The following is a 17,912-nucleotide window of genomic DNA, read 5'->3' on the forward strand; positions in this document are numbered from 1 at the left end:
TCAATAATCAAAAACATAACCAGCCAAACAAGTGCATTTTGTATCTTTATGTTCATAAAAGAAAGAAGAAATGTAGATGTAGTTACAGTCGTCTACTGTTTCTACAGTAACTGATTCATTGTACCTCTTGAACTAAATGAGTGACAAGTGTCATTACACACCTGTATTACCACGTTGGTGCCTTGCTGTACATGCATAATGTAACACCTGTAACTGTAAGGAGCAGCAGAAAGGCTGGGATGGTAAAGATGAGGAGAAAGAGGATGCTGTTGTATGTCACACTGATGTTTAGTTTCACAGCAGAAGTCTTATTGAAATGTTTTTTTTAATCTGTAGTTTAGCCTCAGACAATAATTAAATCTTGCAGGAAATGCTCATTGGGAAAAAAATGCAAAGGAACAACACAAAAACTCAAATGTTCATTCACACTAATTTTGCTGTTTTCGAGATCAAAACGTTGTTCTCTTCATCAAGACTTTTCTTGGCTGAACGTGCATGGTCAGTCCCTCTTCGTGCACTTTCTCCCGCCTCTTTGTAACAGGAAGGAGAAAACAAGTGGGATGAAATGACAAACTGCACCCTGATGAGTAACTGTCACTCACCTCAAAAGAGGTTAACTCAACGATGAGAGGGGACAGTGTTAGAGCTTGGGATTGGAAGAATATTAAATAGTGTTAATACTCCCACAGGGCTGAGCTGCTCAGGCTGAGTCCGTCTCCCTTCAGCGTGCCTCCCTTGTCTCCGCGCAGGTATTTGCCGTTCTTGCCACGGATGGCGAGGCGGCCATGTTCCAGGAGCTCCAGAGAGAAATCCTCAGGGGCCTCGCCGTCTGAGCATACCAGCCCAGCACTGTCCACGTACCAGAACCGGCCATCCACACCTACAGGGTTAAAGGGAAATCACCAGGTCAGACAGAGTAGAAATCTGCGGTTGATAATCTGCCCAAAGAGTAGAGCAGCAGAAGTGTGCCAGTGATTCAGTGTGGAATAACATCATGCATGCTAGCAATTCATATGATAGGATTTAATTAAATTCAAATCTGCTTTATTGGCATGAATGTATAACAACAGTATTGCCGATTTAACTTAGGCGCCATGTTGGACAAAGTGTGTGCGTGTGGTTTGTTTGAGAGATGGGATTAAATGTTGCAGTGGGTAACATGCTGACTTTTAATATGGTAGGCCCCGTTACTGAACAGCAGGGTGAAAATGTCATAGACCGATCTGCTGGCGTCGAGTGTGTTGGAGTTCCTGTGATGGCAGATGAAGCCGTTCTCTCCTCTCAAGATCAGCATGGGTCGGTTGATCAGTTTCAAAATGAGCTGTTCATCCTCACCTAAGAAAACGTGACAACACATCAGAAGGAACACAAGAGAAGTCCAAGGCAGGGTCTGAGGGAGGAGGTACATTAGTGAGATAGACAGGTAGAAGAGGAAGGAGGAGGAGAATGGGCTCTTACCTATGGAATCACTGACAGCAAGTAGCTGGCCATTCTTCTTGGTGCAAATGTATTTTCCATTGTTAGCTTTTAGTGCCACCTTGTGGCCAAGCCACTCCACTGAAAACATAGTGTTCGCTGACCTGCAGTTGTGCACCAAAGAGAGAAAATTAGACTTTACTCTCCTTTGAGTGCTCTTGGAAATATTGTGACGATTGTAAACATGCAAGACTAAGCAGACTGAAATTTCTATAAAATCACATTTGCCTTTGGGTGGTTGAGCTCATGTACTCAAACCAGTGATTTCTAATGATGTGCCATCTGATGCATGCTACTGTGCAACTATCCCTGTTATTTTCAGTCTTTCAGATTTTGTTGGCAGTCACCTCTATTTTCAATAGATATATAAATTCCATGGCTGACTTGCATTTTCAATGACACATTTTCTTGTATAAAACGTTGTGACTATTTGTGTTTATAACTCTTGAACTCAGAGGTCATAGTAGTATAGATGGTGAGATAGTGAGGTAAGAGAAAGTCACTCCATTTTAGCTGAGGACATACTGTGATGGTATATACTGTATTTGCTTTTAAACCCATATCTGTGATATAAAATATAGCCTAGAACTGACAGAGACAATAGATGATGATGTTCCTTTTCACTCTGCACAATTGATATGAGAGCATTCACTCACACTTCAGTGGCAGTACTCTGGATGCCTCCGTGGGCCACCAGAGCCCAGTAGTTTCCTTGGCTGGTGCGGAACGTGCACTTCCTGGTTTCCTTGTCGATCTCCATCTGAAACGTCTCCATGTCTGTCTCATCTTCCTGATTGGCTGCAAGGCTTACTCCTAGCAGAGGCATAGCAAGCACGTCCTGTCATCAATACTTCAGCGTGAACTTGAGGACTATATAGAGTCTGGAGAAATCCATCCATTCAGTGCTGCCCACTATTTGTATTATAGATCACTTTCCATTTTAGCAATTGTATTGCAGTGTTGTGTGTTGAATAAGTGCAATTACTGCAAAACAAGTTGTGATATTACAACTTTTGACTTGACATGAGAGGTAGTTGTATCAGGCAATGAACCTCTTCAAAAATACAAAATACATCTGAATAGGCTGAGCGTGCTTAAAACAAATTCCTCTACAGACCTCTTATTTCCTCCCTCTCTGGATTCTCAGTAGAAAGTCAAAAACCAACAGAGGGAAGATCAGGTTGTATTGTTATGTTCAGCTTGGCCCAGCATGAAAGAGCTGGTAATCACGTCTGATCCTGGGATGTTTGGTTGTTTTGAATTAGTTCCGTCTTAAACTGATGTGAATTGCCAAGCATATACCTTCCTGAGGGTAAATACATTTTCACTGATTGTGGTTCTGGATGCATTTATGGACAGAATATACTACACTAAATAACTAAATGTGCCCATGCAGGAAAATCTTATAGAGACGATCTATTGCACCCCAAATGTTTCTGACAATAATATATGTTCTCAGCTATACAGAGATAACACTCTCACCATGAAGCTCTGCGTCAATTACAGACACAAGACAACCAAACAAAAGTCACACTGTTGACACACTTTGACCTTTGACACACTTAGAAACCAATTATTATAGCATTTTGAACATGAACCAGTGTTGGTGTCAAACATGGGAGATCCCACAATACTGCTGTTAATAAGAGCCGTAATTACTTTTTAACACTGAACCAAACAATGGATGCAAAAGATGCGTGATGTGAAACACAGCTCAGCGTCCCACCGGCTCCCCTGGTTTATACAGACCTCGATTCGGCTCTGTTACTATCTGCTGCCGGCTTGAAGCAGTGTGACATCCCACGCCTCTCTGCTTTGACTGGTGGTTTGGCTTCAGTTTGAGAGGAAAACGGGCAGCTTTACTATTAAACTCTTCTTTATTTAAGAAGTCCTTTGTGATTTACGGGCCCTAACATCAAAACAAGCCACTGCAATATTTTCAGCTGTTAGCATTATCATAAATGTTGTCAGAGAAAAAAACAATTGTCTGCCACCACCAAGAGACAGATTGTAGAGAGCTAATTCCCACATCAGATGCATCCCTGAATATCCCCAATACATTTTCTTAATCCTTTAACAACGCAGATCTGTACGCCTCACCCCCCTCTCTTCTCTCCCTTCTCTCTACTCTGGTCATCATTCCGACCTTCCTCCCTTCCCCCATTTCCTCCCCTTCCCCCTGACCCCCTAAATCCCCACCTCCCACTGTCACCCCACCTCTGGCCCGGCCTATCTGCCCTCTTCACAGTGGGGCTCTGATATAATCAGCTTTCAAGTGCTACCCATCCAATCCCTCAATCCCCTCAATAAAATAATAAAGGACAAACAGGAAAAGACCAGAGGATTTTATGGTCCTCACTTAGCAGGATGTACAGATAATTACCAACCCCTCTCAACCCTCAAGCTAACGGAGCATTGTGTGATCACACAAGCGGAAAACATGCTAAAAATGTAAATGCATTAACTAGCTGTACTGTTTTATACATCTTTATGAACTCAGATTATACTGCTGTATAGAAGGTACTTTAATTTAACCAAAAAGAGCCAATCTATGTGACAACAATGCCTTATATTTTTTTTTTCAAATACTGAAACCCCAGAAATGATGATGATAACCTGCAAGTGGCTGCATCTGAGTCATACAAGGGTTACAAACAACACTACTACAATGAGTGTAAACAAGAGTGAATATAACAGACATGACAAGCTATGCTAATGGTTCTGTCAGGCTGTATTTAGGCACAACGGTGCTTTGATTGAATGCTAACATGTTCGCTAAAGGTGTTCAGTACATTGTCCAGGTGAACTGACTATACTGAATCAAGATTGTCAGTCAGTAGCTTTTGGAAATGGAGCTCCACCAGCTGTGATACAGCATAATAACGTCCTCCTTAAAAGCATTTAGGCTTCAAACATTCCTACATACCTTGGGTCTCTAGCCACGCTTTACACTTTTTAGAGAAAACAATATCAATCATGAGACCAGAACATTGTTAAAATCAAATATTTTTGTTATTTGAATACAATTAATGAATTAGAGGGGGTGTAATATATTCCTGAGTCGCTAAAGACCCGTGGTATACATTTAATTTAAAAGGCTTTGAAAGCCACAGAAACAGTCATGATTACTGTGTTGCAAACATGTACGGTGTTTGTGTAGGCCAAGTTTTCTACTGAACTGAACAGATCAAATCAACAAAGGGATTTGTGATTTCCACCGCCCACAATGCTAACAATGACAACTCAAGCATTTAGATTTTTAGCAGGTATGTTTGCTGTGTTCAGCTAATCATAGTGCAGCGTATTAGCATGCTAACATTTGCTAATTAGCACTAAACACAAATTAGAGCTAAGGCTGATGGTGATGTCATTAGATATGCAGGTTTGGTATAAACCAAGTATTGGACAAATTAAATGTTTGACCTTATGATGGCATTTGACCTTGGATATCCCTACAGGATTTTAATGGCGAACCAACCAATAGGCAACCAATAGAATAAACCTGAGCTCACTATGGTGGTTTAAGGCTACTGATGGATGCTTGCATATAAATTACATCTGCATAATCCAACACAGATGCACATACATGTATAAGTTGAAAGCGCACAGTTACAGCCCAGTTTTTTTGACAGAAAAACCCCCAATTTCATTTCACATTTTTTATACCAGTTGTTCAGCCCTAGCTCATGGGTCATGACAGGTTAAATCCCATCTACTTTAAAATTATTTTGCTGTAATTTGATATTAGACCGTAGATACAGACTGGAGCAGGGAGAAAGGGGATGGCATTCGACAAAGATGTCATGCTTACTGAGCTACCGGGACGCTTTAATAACATCTTATTCACACCTGATAAACTGGGTATCATAAGGTTTTACAACTGGTTAAATTATCATTGATCTTAAGTGCATTTGAAGCATACATTTCTGCCCCTCTACTCTGCACTTATGCCTGGAGGCCCATCACTCTGATTCTCTCATCCCGACTCAATGTCATGCTTTGTCTACCTATTCCATATGTCCATTTCACACTAATTCAACCCAGAAATGATCCTCTGACAGGGCTCAGCTGGGACCTCACAGCCGATATCTGATAGATGAAAGGAGAGGAGACAGAGGAAGGAGAGAAGGATGAAGGAAGATAAAGAAACAGAGAATTGGGGGAGAAAGAGATTAGATATGCTGAAATCCAAGCCAGCAATCTGACGATATCAATGGCTGTGTTGATGACCATCTTTGACACACCAGTTGGTCAAGCATACGAAATAAGATGTCATCACGATCATGATCATTGATTAACTATTCAGTGTAGCACAGTACACTCTTCAACAGTACACTCCCTGGTACACAGACCCACACAAAAAACACACATGGGTAGCATCAGCAGTGGCACATTTTGGATCACAACCCAGATCCAGCTCCCCTTTCTGATGTTGTCCTACCTGCAGCCTGCAAGTGGAGCAGGTCCAACTAATCCATCAGCAATAGATGGCTCTGACATCTATTATTAATAGTAAGCTGATACTACCATCCCCCTGTTCCTTATTTTCCTCTTTCTCCCATACCTTTATCCTTCACAACTGCATTCTCTGTTGTTTTTTATTTCAGTCCATTCACTTTTTTTCCTGGGCTGTGTGTGTGTGTGTGTGTGTGTGTGTGTGTGTGTGTATTTGTGTGCATGTGTTCACGTGTCACGTTTTGACTATCATCTCTTTTTCAGACCACTTAGACCCGAGGAACACAGTGAGATGATGACAGATGAAGACAAGATGACAGATCTACATGCTAACACACACACACACACACACACACACACACTACAGGCAATAAAAAACAACTCAGGGCAGACAGAAAATACTGCATCTCATTGCTGTATACAAAACCTCTCTAACACTTTTATATCTAAAGTCATGCTCTAGTACATAACAGCTGACCCTCTGTGATTACTAACCCATTTACTACATACCCACTTTTAAAAACATAGCCAACATGACTCCTCTGCACTAAATAGAGCAGGAACAAAGGTGCAAATTTATGTGTAAAGGCACAGGTGACATTGGGGAGGATGAAGAGCCCGCCTGCCTCCACAAATAGTCCTATTGTCCTAAAGTCCTTTGAGAGTTGTATCCTTCCTTCTCTGCTTTCCATTTCCCTCTTTTCCTTTAATCATCATGTCGGACGCAGAGGTAGAAGGTAACAATGTATTTACCCAAGAATTTTGAGGTACTAGCATTTTCCATTTTGCACTTTTGTCCCCCTTTTAGTCTGACGTAATGATTCAACCTTTCACCTAATATAATTTTTTTTCAATGTTTGTTGCAAACTACCATCCATTCTCCCTTGTTTCGTTCAGTGGTACCAGGTGTTCACACTGCAATAATCAGCAAATTGCTGGCAAGTTGGGAAACCAGGGAAAGTTAGCTAATGCTTCCACTTATAAGAAAAGTGGTTAATTCACTGAACAGTTTTTACATGTCAATAGCCAGTCTGTTGTGTGAATGCAAGCTTTAATATTTACTCATATAATTTGGGATTCTGCAAGTGCAAGATAAATTGTTGATTTGATGTATTAAAAACTGCTGATACATGCTGATAATAAATCTCGTCTTGTACCTTGATGTGACCGTTTCGCAGTGTCATATTTTGCTAACTACGGCATACTGACACGCTCGTTAACTGATCAGTACTGACTGATGTGCTGGGGGTTGGCAGGTTAGACTATTGGTTAGAGTGGGACTTGGAGGGGCTGAAGCTTTGGCCCCAGGTGAGAGGCAGCTTGGGTTTCTGAAAGCAGACTCCCTCCCTCGCCTTCCAGGAACAGGGGCCAACTTCATCAATAATTCAAAACACCACCTCACCACTCGCCGCAGCAGGACGGTATGGTTGTCTGTGGGCGAGTGTATCAGAGAAAGATAAAGCTTTTGTTTGTGCAGAACAAGTGTAGGAAGAGAGGGAGAGAAAGAATGTGAGCATGGGGCAAGTATTTCTGTCTGTGCATACATTCGTACTTGAATTTATACACTGTATGTTCTAATCCTGCACCATCTCTTTCCTTTCCCTTCAACCAATCAGTTTACTGTGCTCCCAGTCATTTGGTTTCTGCCCGAAACTCCCACTGCTAACCAGGAACAATGAGCGGGGAGAGATTCAGTTACAGCACCCAGGGCTGAAGTAACCCGACCCTGCAGACAAGAATCTGCAGCCTGTGGATGGGTGTCATGGCCAAGTATGCTGACAAGCTATGTTAGTGTATGCTAATCCACCCCAAATCCAGTTTCAAATCAGACTGGCAAAAGATTTCGACCATCAGCAACTGAACACTTGGTAAATCCCGTAATGCACTTCTGTTTAGATGAAACGTGATCATCACAATCACAATCCATCTAGTTTTTTCACTGATCAAAGATATTCAATGTGTTTTGCAGAACAAAACAACAACTTTGAAGCCGATATAGAGGAGATATAATCCATCAGTATAGTAGGGTGGTGTCATGGCCGCATGCTGATCAAATAACGCACTCCAACAGCCCTGTCACAAGACCGAAGAGTAAATACATAATACAGTATCAACAGAGCCACATATAGGTTACAGGCAGCTGTTTCAGAAAGCCCAAGGGGCAACAGCGTAGACTGTAACACCATTACCCAACAAAGCCAGAAGGCACATTTGAGAGTGAATGAAAGGGGATTTTCAAAAGATCACCATTTATGATAGATTATTTGGTAAAATGTTTTTATTATATTTGCTACATTTTAGGGTATAACAGGGTATATCCAATATTTCAGGAATACAAACCCTTCTCTGACAACATTCATTTCTGGCACAACATTAAATCTCATTCATGAAAAACCCATTGCAAATTGCTGTTGAGGTCTATTGCTGTAGTTATTCCCAAAATGTGTGCACAATACCTCTGTTATTTGACCATATCACTCATCAGTGTAAGACTTAAAACTGACAGTGGACTAACCTAAATCAATAGCAGCCCTAAAACAAATGACGTATTTGTCTCAGCTCTCCCAGATGAGGCTGATAGTCTCCCATATCAGCTTCATCTATCTTGTTTTCCTGGAAAAATGCCCCTATCCGATGTGATATCCATGCATGTTGATGTGCAGACTACATTACCCATAATTACCATGCATCCCTTATCAGTTGTCAATCGCCAGAGAGTGGCCTATTCCCTTAGCCATGCATAATCAGCATGTCCACCAAGTTAATGTACTTCCTGTAAATTGTTATCTGGGGGTGTATCAGTGCACAGTGTGCATTGTATATACCCTATATATAGGGTAGTAGTGGTAACTGTAGTAGCTGTAGTATTACTGCCTCTCTGGTTCATTATGCATGTGTGTAGGTCAGTGTGTGTCAGATAAAGGCTCGTGTGACCACCCTCAACGGCACATAAGGTCAGCCATCGTCCATTAAATCAGACATTTGGGATTCTGTGTTATGGAGCCTAGAAAGCTGCAAGCAGGGGTGTAGTACAAAATTCTGGACCCTGTGCATAGACATTAACTATGGGCCCTTCCCCGCATCCAGTTATTCAATCTAGTATCATTGTGGGCCCTCCTGCATCCATGCAAGGCTTCAAGGCAAAATCAGTTTTCTGACAATATCATCTCCTGCTGATGTGTCTGTGTTTTCTTACCTTGTCTTATGGAGACATATCGCCTATTAGCTGTCATCAGAACCACCTGTGGGTTGCTCTCCTCTAGGTCAAACAGTTCATCTTTGCCTGGCTTGGAGCATCGTCCAGACCTCAGGGTGCCTGTAGGCCCCATGGGAGACAAATACTTCCCTTCACAGTCTTTAAAGGCCAGCTTCCCACACTTCAGCTCCAGCGTGTAGGCCGTGGCCTTCCCACACTGCGTCAAGAGCTTTCCGTCATTGCTGAGAAAGCGGCTGTCGCAGGTCTTAAGGCAGTACTTCCCATCATGGTACACAAGAGTCAGGAGTGCTGCCACACCCCAGGGAATGTTCACATTCACAGCAATTTCCCCATCCTCGGTAGAGAGGTGGGCGTAACGTTTGCGGGCCACAGACAGAAGGTTGGCTTGCGGATGTAGAGCCAGGCGCGCTGCCCACAACTCGGCATCTGTGATTACCTGGGCAAAGCAGGACAGGTAGTCCCGAGAGCCACCGAAGAAGCGGAGGTGCTGCTCGGACTGAAGAGCCCAGCGACCGTCTGATTGTGCCACGATGAGGAAGCGGCAATCTGAATTGTGCCCATCAGCCTCACAGGTGACTTTGCCATCCTTGTCAGAGGCCAGGTACCGTCCCAGGTGGCTGCGCAAGTAGACCACCTGGGTGTCCTGAGAGTCCTGCTCTAGAGTCCATATCTGCTTCTTCTTTAGGCTGGGAGCTGACGCATTCACCTGAGACAAGAAAATGTTCCAACAAAGAGTGAAGGTTTTTCATCCTTAGTCTTATGATCTATGTGCAACAAACCTGGAAATTAAATGCCTGTAGCGTCTGCCTTAAGAAGACAGCTCTATGATACCAACAGTCATGCAAATGTGTTACTGTTCTTCTATTACATTGGATGGCGTGTTTGTACCTTGAAGCCAAAGGTCTCAGCAGTGAGGTAACGACCCTCATGGTTGATTAGACCAAATTGCAATTTCAAGGGACTGTTCCCATTAGCAGGCATCTTCACCTGTTGAAGGAGATAAAGGGCTGAGACAAGTTAAGGATGGGGAAAAGAGTGAGAAAGGAGGTATAGAGCTGTAAATAGACCTGAAATGGGATGCAGGAGTGAGGATTAGGCACAAAAAGGGGGGGGGGAGCTTTTTTTTAAAGAGGTGAGGAATAAGGAAGGATATGAAGTCATGGAGAATGATAAAATGAGAAAGTCTTAAAGACAGGAAATCAATTCATTTAGGTATAGTATATAAAGCACTCCCAAAACCACAAATTCCTTCCCCCACCCATGGCTTCATTATACATTTTTCCAGCTACAGGCTCCTAATTTACTTACTGTGGTTTTGTGGCTTCCCCTCTGCAGTTTCTGCGGCTCTAATTCCAGCTCCCGGACTTAAGAGGCTTCTTTCACCGAGCGTCCTCTTGTAATTCTTTCTCTCCCCTCCTTCTCTCCCGTTCTGTTGATCGGGTCTCCAGGCTCCCCTCCACCACTACCGCTCCTCAGCCTAATCAGGTTAGAGGCAGGGAAGACTTGAGTCAACCTTGATCTCTCTTTAGTCCAGCATCAACCTCTCTTGCTCCGTAGTCTAATTTTGCTCTTGACTGCTTATCTCCACTGGAGTCAACCCCCCTTTCTCTCTTTCTCTTGTTAAACAATGCTCTCTCATCCACCCTCACTATTGTTCTTGCTTGACTTGTTATTCCCTCTGAAGGCTTAATCACCTGGCCCCTCCTGACTAGCCCTCCCTTGGGTTTTTGTTTTTGTTCCTCCTTTGGCTCCTTTAGCTCCTACTATCTTTGGATCACATCGAATGCTCTGACCCTCGTCTTCACCTTCCTTGAAGTCCAGTTTCCTCGTCTGTCAGACAAAAGTTTGATCAGTGAAGAAGAACATCCTCAGCGGTCCTGCAAATTTTATGGTAGCGCATTGATGGACTCCTTTACTCCTTCCCTAAACATAAGCCGTCCATCACAACTGAACTCAGCAACAAAGGGTGCTTGCCTCTGTAATCTTAAGCTTCTCTCTGTCGCTTTTTCCTCCCATCCTCTCCTTCTCTTGCTCTGCCTTTTTCTCACCTGCCATGTGTATAATCCTGCCTTTCTCTGCCTCTGCGCTTTATTCTGAGCTCTGCACTTCGGCTCTTTCTGTGGCACATAAAGACAGGTACATTGAAACAATGCACACACATACACACACAGTGCCGGGTAACCAGAGCACTCCCTGTGCCTTTGGGGTAGTTGCCTGAGTGAGGCTCCACTTACTTGCCTATGCTGGGGGTTTAGTTACACACCTTCTCTGATTGCAAGCTGTCTGGGTCAGTCCTAATGGGAAATGTGTCTGAGAGGCCGAGGGAGTTGGACTCATCTGAATTTGGGAGACAAACGAAGGGAAAGGAAATGACAGGTGAGCTAATCAACATATGGGGGTTTGAATGAATGTGTGTGTGCAGCATGTGTGTGTGTGTGTGAGTAATCAACCTTGCCAATCAGCCTATAAGCCTTCTTTGCAGAGTAAACAGACGTGTCTGTTCCTGAATCCATCTAATCCTCAACCCAATCATCCCAACCCGGCTAATCTACCCCCCAGCCCCACTCCCACACACACACACACACACACAATACCCCCTCTGCCTGTCCATGGCTATAAACATATACATAGACTCACTGACCCACAGCAACTACACCACACACACACACACACACACACACACACACAAAGGTCAGAAGAGAGTCCCAGGGTTCAAACACCACCCACCCAAAGATTTACTCTTCCTGACCCAGACTTGAACTGTTGCACTTTACATAAAATGTGAAAACAATGTGTCACACGCCTACACACAAACACGGACACTGAAGGACGTGAGTGCTGTAACTGAGTGTGTGAACACTAAACTAAACGACATCCCACATTTCTGAGATGCTGACTTGAGATCAGTTTTCCTGTTTCAAGTCTGAAACTTTGCTATAATAAGTAGTGTTTATTAAAATGTGGACTCTTCACATCAGTGCATATCAATTGTTAATATCTAAATGAAAATATTTAAGGACAATTTATTCAAATTTTCTGGGTAAACTGATTTTGTAACCAACTATTTAAAAATCAACAGCTAAATTACAATAATGACAAGTAGTTGTGATTAGTCACTATGCCACCTGCCATTGAAACTGACTGGTACAAGTAAGTGTACAATTTCTTCTTCCGAGGGGCGTCCTCTGCAGAAAGGTGGTCAAGCACAGTCCGATGTGACCCCTGAAAACTCATCTTCAAGATTTGAGAGTTTTAGGTTTCCTTCAACATGTAGGCTACAGTTCAAACTAGGACATTAAAGGGCGATTTAACGGCATTAGCAAGCTACAATAAGGTGGCAGTTTCACACCTACTTTATGAAGTCCATCAGGACAAAAACATTTGAAAGACTCTCCAGTCTACCTGTCTTTTCATGAACACACATAATGATGTGGATAAATTACTTCACTATAAACGTATTGCTTCCCCACCTTGCTACCGTGTGATTTGTGTGTTTGGACCCCGGGAAGACTAGCGGACGTCACGGTGTTAGCTAATGGGGATACTAATAAACAAATAAAATCCTTAGAAAAAGGAGGTGGGAGGAGGAGACAGACACAGTGCTCACAAATCAAAAAGAGTAATATACTGTTACTGTTATCAGTGCTATTATTTTCATTACTATCACTATTAAATCACTAGTATCACTATTACTGTACTTCCTCCTCATATGTATCCTATCCCACGCATCATTAGCTCACTCTCTGTGGCCCCCGGGGGCCACGTCATTGTCTGCTGATGTGCAGACGCTCCCTGCTGCCGTCGGCACGGTGACGCCTGCCCATAGCCAACCAGATGTTTTTTTTCTCCACCCCTTATTCGGGGACGGCGGCTGTGCCAGGTTCACTGTGGCAACCGTGGGATGGTGCTTTAGAAGCCATTACAGCGGTCCTCTGATGACACTCAAATAGCTATCATTACACCTCCTCCAAGGAGATAGAGACGGAGGAGGAGGGAGGGAGGGAAGTGAGAAGAGGAGGGTGAGATGAGGCAGGGAAGGTGGAAGGAAGGGTGGATGGGAGGAGGCAAGGATGAGGGCTAGGAGGAGAGGAAAAGGCAGTGGAGGACAGGCAAATGAAGAACAGGGAGAGGCAGGTGAAAGAGAGGAAAATAAGGGTAAACAGCTGAAAAGGTGCGCGGTGGGAGATGGATTAGGGTGTAGGGGGACGAAGGGAGAATCGGAAAATTACACAGGCAGACAGGGATGGGAAACAAGTTAAAGATATAGAAGGTGTGGATGAGAGGGAAGGGAGTGTCTCAGAAAGAGAACGGGGAATTCAAAATGACCGTTTCTGAGTTAACAGCCTCCAGCCTTTTTCTACCCTATTAAGTTCTATTCTGCCATTACTTGGGACTGCGGGGTGCTGCCTCACACCCCACAGTGCCCCCCCCCCCACTCCTGCAGACACCCCCCTCCTGCACACACATCAACAAATACACACAGTCTCCCTTCCACTCTCTTTCTCAGTTTCCTCCTCCAGTCATCCTCTTCACCCTTTTTATTCTCCTTCAAGTCTCCCCCCCTCTCCTCTCTCTCGTCCTCACTTCAATTCCAGAGGTTGTGAGCTGAATGAAAGAGAGATCAGCTGGATCAATCTTTGAGTCCACTGGTTGTCCTTGTTATTGCTGTTGCACAAGCATGCCAAAACAAGCTCTAAGGGTTTTTTGCTGCTGTCCAGCTTTGTTCACTTCTTTGTCTGTTTCCTTCCTCTCTTCCCCGACACATTATGAGTCAGTTTCAGTGAAGATGAACTCATATCAGGACCACATTTGTATAGGGACACTGGGAGTATAGATTACATTGCAACAGCTTACCCAATTAAACATGACTAAGGGTTGCACAAGAAAAAAACTAGTTTGACGACCATGTCGGAAATCAAAGAGAAAAGGAAAACTCAGACTTTGTTTGACTGCTTTCTCTGAAGTGTAAAGGTCCCTGCTGTATTGGGTGAAAAAACGTGCAAAAAATTGTTTACATGTAAACTTAAACCCTGACACTATACTTGTGTCTCGTACTTACCCTAAATTCACGTCTTATTTTTCCAGAAATATCTATAATAAGAATACACAACATTTGTAAGGTTTGTAAGAAAACAATAGAAAAGACTCTTTGTGCCGGCCAGATCATTCTCTCTTAGCCTTTGTTTTGTTGAAGACTTGGATAAAACGTTTTTACAAGTGAAACCTTTCCTTCATGTCTTACCACCTTGTCCTCCTTTCCTCATCAACACACCTCCATTTCTTTGCTCCTCCATCTCTTCTCATTATACACTGGAGGACATCTCAGACTTTTAACAAGAGAAACTCGACCCAAAGGGAACAATATTATATAACAAACAATAATAAATGAACAATATTATAACATATCCATGCAGAACATACCACGTGTCTTCATGCTAAAATCAATACAACTATTCATTTAGGAACTGCAATAAAAAAACAAACGTTTTAATCGCTGTTTTCTACTTTGGATGCACTTGAAACAGTTGCATCCTCACAAACACACGCACACACACTTTAGACTGGCAGGCTGTAATTCCCAAAGCCACCACTGAGGGGCGGTGTCAGCCTTCTACTGTGGCTTCTTTATGAGAACCTTACCTATATATTTTTTGGAGGTTAAAAAAAGAGAGAGAAGATTGATGTTTGGTAAGACACTGTTGGTGCCTGTGTGACTGCATAGCGTAGGAGGGAAGGACTTTAGTGCTATTTAAAATGGCTGCTTTTAATGTATTCTGCTTTTGAGGGGGACTTCGCAGAAACTGAAAGGCGTCAACATCACGTGAAGCATTATCAATTGTAAGACATCAGTGCAATTAAAAACAGAGGGCTGGGAGGGGGGATTTTCCCTGTATCAATAATTTCCAGTCACCTTACCCGAATCTGTTTCTCTGCCGTGGAGCCTGAGCCTAATGCGGGCTTTACATGGCATAACAGGAGCATGTTTGACCCACAATTTTAGAGCCTGGATGTGTGAATGTGGGTTATACCTCACTGCTCACGTTCTCATGTGCTTTTAATCTCATTTGGTTTTCTTGCATGCTGATTTGATTATGATTAGGGCAACACGCACGTTTAAAAGGCTGCAGCGTTGCTCTGCTCGCCCCATGTGCTCCAGTATAGTACAGTATATTACCCTCGCTTTTCTTTAAATGTGTCTGAAACGAGGCTTTGAAACAGCCCGGATTAACTGATGTATCGCGTTTCTAAAAACAAACCGCCTCTGAATCATTCATTAATTCACATTTGGCTATTACAGTGCGGGTTTGTGTTTTATGGGCAGAGCAGCTCCTTCCTGTGTGGTAGGAAAGAGTTAATAACAACGGGCTAAACGTGATGAGTGAGAGGACTCTGTGAAAAGCAGCGAGCCAATCCGCGTCAAGATTAACACCTTGCGCGCCTGTGATTGGCCTAAAGCCCAGCGGTTGTTGTTTGGGACTCAAAACCCACGTGGGGGCACGGACCCTCATTCAAGCTCTCATTGGCTGAGACCCCACACTCGAGACCCGCCCGCGGAGGGTCTCACTGTCTTATTGGCCAAGCTGCAGCAATTAACTCCTCCCTCACCCTCTCCCCTCCACCCCTCCCCGCCTTGTTTTTCAGTCCGAGAGGAAAGGAAACATCCCTCTCGCGAGCTCCATGGACTCGCGCAGGCAGCCGCGCCGCCGCCGCTTCATTGTGAGGCGCGCGAACTCATATCTGACATTTCGCACTGATCCTCTTACCGGCCCGAAAATACGTGAATAAAACACGATTGCCAGATATGATATTTAACTCCGCCGACGCCTCTGGGAGAGGAGCTCCCCGTTATTTCGTTTCATCGCCAATTTTCCCCGAGACGTTTGCTCTACCTGTCTCTCTGTTTCTTCACCTTCTCCCCATAAAGCAGCCGCTTCGCTATCCGTCTGTACTGGACATGCACTGCAACACACACACGTGTCCATGTTCATATGTGCAGTTTTGCAGTGACAGGACCATTAACCTTTAATGCATTAATTATGTTACTAAATGTTAATAGGCAAGGGAGCTTAATCAAATTTAGAGTCTCAGAATATAGTCTCTGGTCTCTATCTATCTATCTATCTATCTATCTATATATCTTGTTGTAGGTTCTTTTAACTGCTTCCTAAATCTTACATTAGTCTGTATCACTGAAATGTATGAATGTCTTGTTAAGGACTTATACACCTGTAAACACTGAATATGCAGGTAAAATGCAAAGTTTTTTAGTTTTGCAGTGGCCTATTCTGTGTGTAGCAGTACAAACTAATCTAAGCTCATTTTAATGTTCAAACTGAAAGAAAAGAGCTCTAATAATTTCTGTTACAACTTTTGGTTGGTAGATATTTTAGCTACGTAGTAGGAGCTGCTGTCAGTGATTAGCTGGTGACAGTATTTATTGAAGAAAACAACTTAACATCTATTTCAGTTGCAATGCTCCCTGCCTGGTTCTGTTCATATTTATCATGATTTTATCCATTGGTACAATTTGATAGAAGTTTGCTGAACAATTGTCTTGCATTTCTTGTACATTATTTACTTTTTTCCCTCAACAGACCAATATACATAGAGTCTGTCTCGAAGTTGAACATGTTCAATCAGGGAGCAATCAAGGCTTATTTCTTTAAATAAATTGCAAAATGCAGTGAGTGTATAAAAGGTGAGGCACCCAGGCCTTATAAGAAGCTCACAAAAAACTTTTTGAATTACAAAATGGTGATTCTCAATGCCAGAAACATCTAGTGTGTTTGCTCCTAACAGTTTAAAAGCTCTGAGACTGGCGCCCAGTCAAAACATAATGGGAGCTGTGCTGGGAGTTGTTGAGTGTTAGCAAAGTCATTGTTTTTATAGCTTGGTTCTGTTCTCTCCAATATTTCATGTTTCAGGAAAATCAAGGAAAACCTCCATGTGATGCACGGAGGCTAGTGGTGATGAAGCCTGCCAGCAGCACAGGCTGGGCCTTTTGTATCTATTTGAGGCTCATTCACTGCGTTAAATCTTTGCCACTAGGGGGCAGTAAAAAAAACCCAACCTGAGAGGTAGATATAGGCTACAACCACATGCTTGTGCATTGATACATCCAGCCTTTTGAGTCATGGCCACCTGGTGAATATGAGGCCAAAATTTGTTTTTTGAAGATGTGGTCAGTGAAACCAAATAGGTTGATTGTGCAGCACCTTATTACGACCCATATTTATGTTTAGATTGTTATGACCTCTAGTGATCACATGACGGTAGCAAAGGAGGAAGTCATGTGACGAAGTATTAGGAGCAAGAAAGTCTGCATAAGGAGGTGGTTTGATTGGATGGATGGGTCAAGCAAACGGTTGGCTTATTTAAGATTTTAAGTTAACATTATGTAGGTAACTTATGTCACGTGACTTATGAGTTATGTAATGTATTTAACCCAAACCACGGCCCTTTCCTAAACCTAACCACACTCCGACCATTTCATGTCATGCTTCTTACGTTACGTGACTTACGTAATGTACTGTACTTAAGGTCCAGTACTCCCTGCCATCGTTAAGGTATAAGGATGGGTTGCAGCTAAGAGGCCAAAAAGCTCTGTAAGCTGCAGAGTGAGGAGTTACTTCTTCATAATTTTAGCATTATAAGGGACCCTTTTCACATAACATGGAATCCTTTCATATGGTGTAAAAAATGTAAACAAAAAATGAACTGATTCTGGTTTAACTACCAAGAAAAATGTGAGAGGCAGATGAAT

At 43.0% G+C, this 17,912-nt stretch overlaps 1 protein-coding gene and 1 long non-coding RNA gene across 9 annotated transcripts in view; one reads left to right on the plus strand and one right to left on the minus strand.

Moving 5' to 3' along the window:
- Positions 1-32: 32 nt before the first annotated feature.
- Positions 33-17,912, minus strand: part of fscn2b (fascin actin-bundling protein 2b, retinal) — an 18,424-nt gene continuing 544 nt past the window's right edge. Inside the window, exons 2-12 of one of the 8 annotated variants that reach the window (XM_046069865.1) lie at positions 11,412-11,485; positions 11,197-11,265; positions 10,843-10,978; positions 10,457-10,625; positions 10,037-10,135; positions 9,128-9,854; positions 2,133-2,289; positions 1,459-1,580; positions 1,168-1,335; positions 682-880; positions 33-530 (exon numbers count right to left, since the gene is read on the minus strand). In XM_046069865.1, coding sequence (XP_045925821.1) covers positions 500-530; positions 682-880; positions 1,168-1,335; positions 1,459-1,580; positions 2,133-2,289; positions 9,128-9,854; positions 10,037-10,129 — 1,497 coding nt within the window. In that variant the 5' untranslated portion in view covers positions 10,130-10,135; positions 10,457-10,625; positions 10,843-10,978; positions 11,197-11,265; positions 11,412-11,485 and the 3' untranslated portion in view covers positions 33-499. Of the gene's footprint in view, positions 881-1,167; positions 1,581-2,132; positions 2,290-9,127; positions 9,855-10,036; positions 10,156-10,456; positions 10,626-10,842; positions 10,979-11,196; positions 11,266-11,411; positions 11,492-17,912 lie in introns of those variants that run through there. The other 7 variants (XM_046069866.1, XM_046069860.1, XM_046069862.1 and 4 more) reach the window with 7 other exon arrangements.
- LOC123983595 lies at positions 525-2,068 on the plus strand. Its single transcript, XR_006828225.1, has 2 exons — positions 525-906; positions 1,182-2,068. It is a non-coding gene; the product is annotated as an uncharacterized LOC123983595 (long non-coding RNA).

Source organism: Micropterus dolomieu, linkage group LG14, assembly GCF_021292245.1.
Source record: "Micropterus dolomieu isolate WLL.071019.BEF.003 ecotype Adirondacks linkage group LG14, ASM2129224v1, whole genome shotgun sequence".
NCBI classification, from domain to species: domain Eukaryota; kingdom Metazoa; phylum Chordata; class Actinopteri; order Centrarchiformes; family Centrarchidae; genus Micropterus; species Micropterus dolomieu.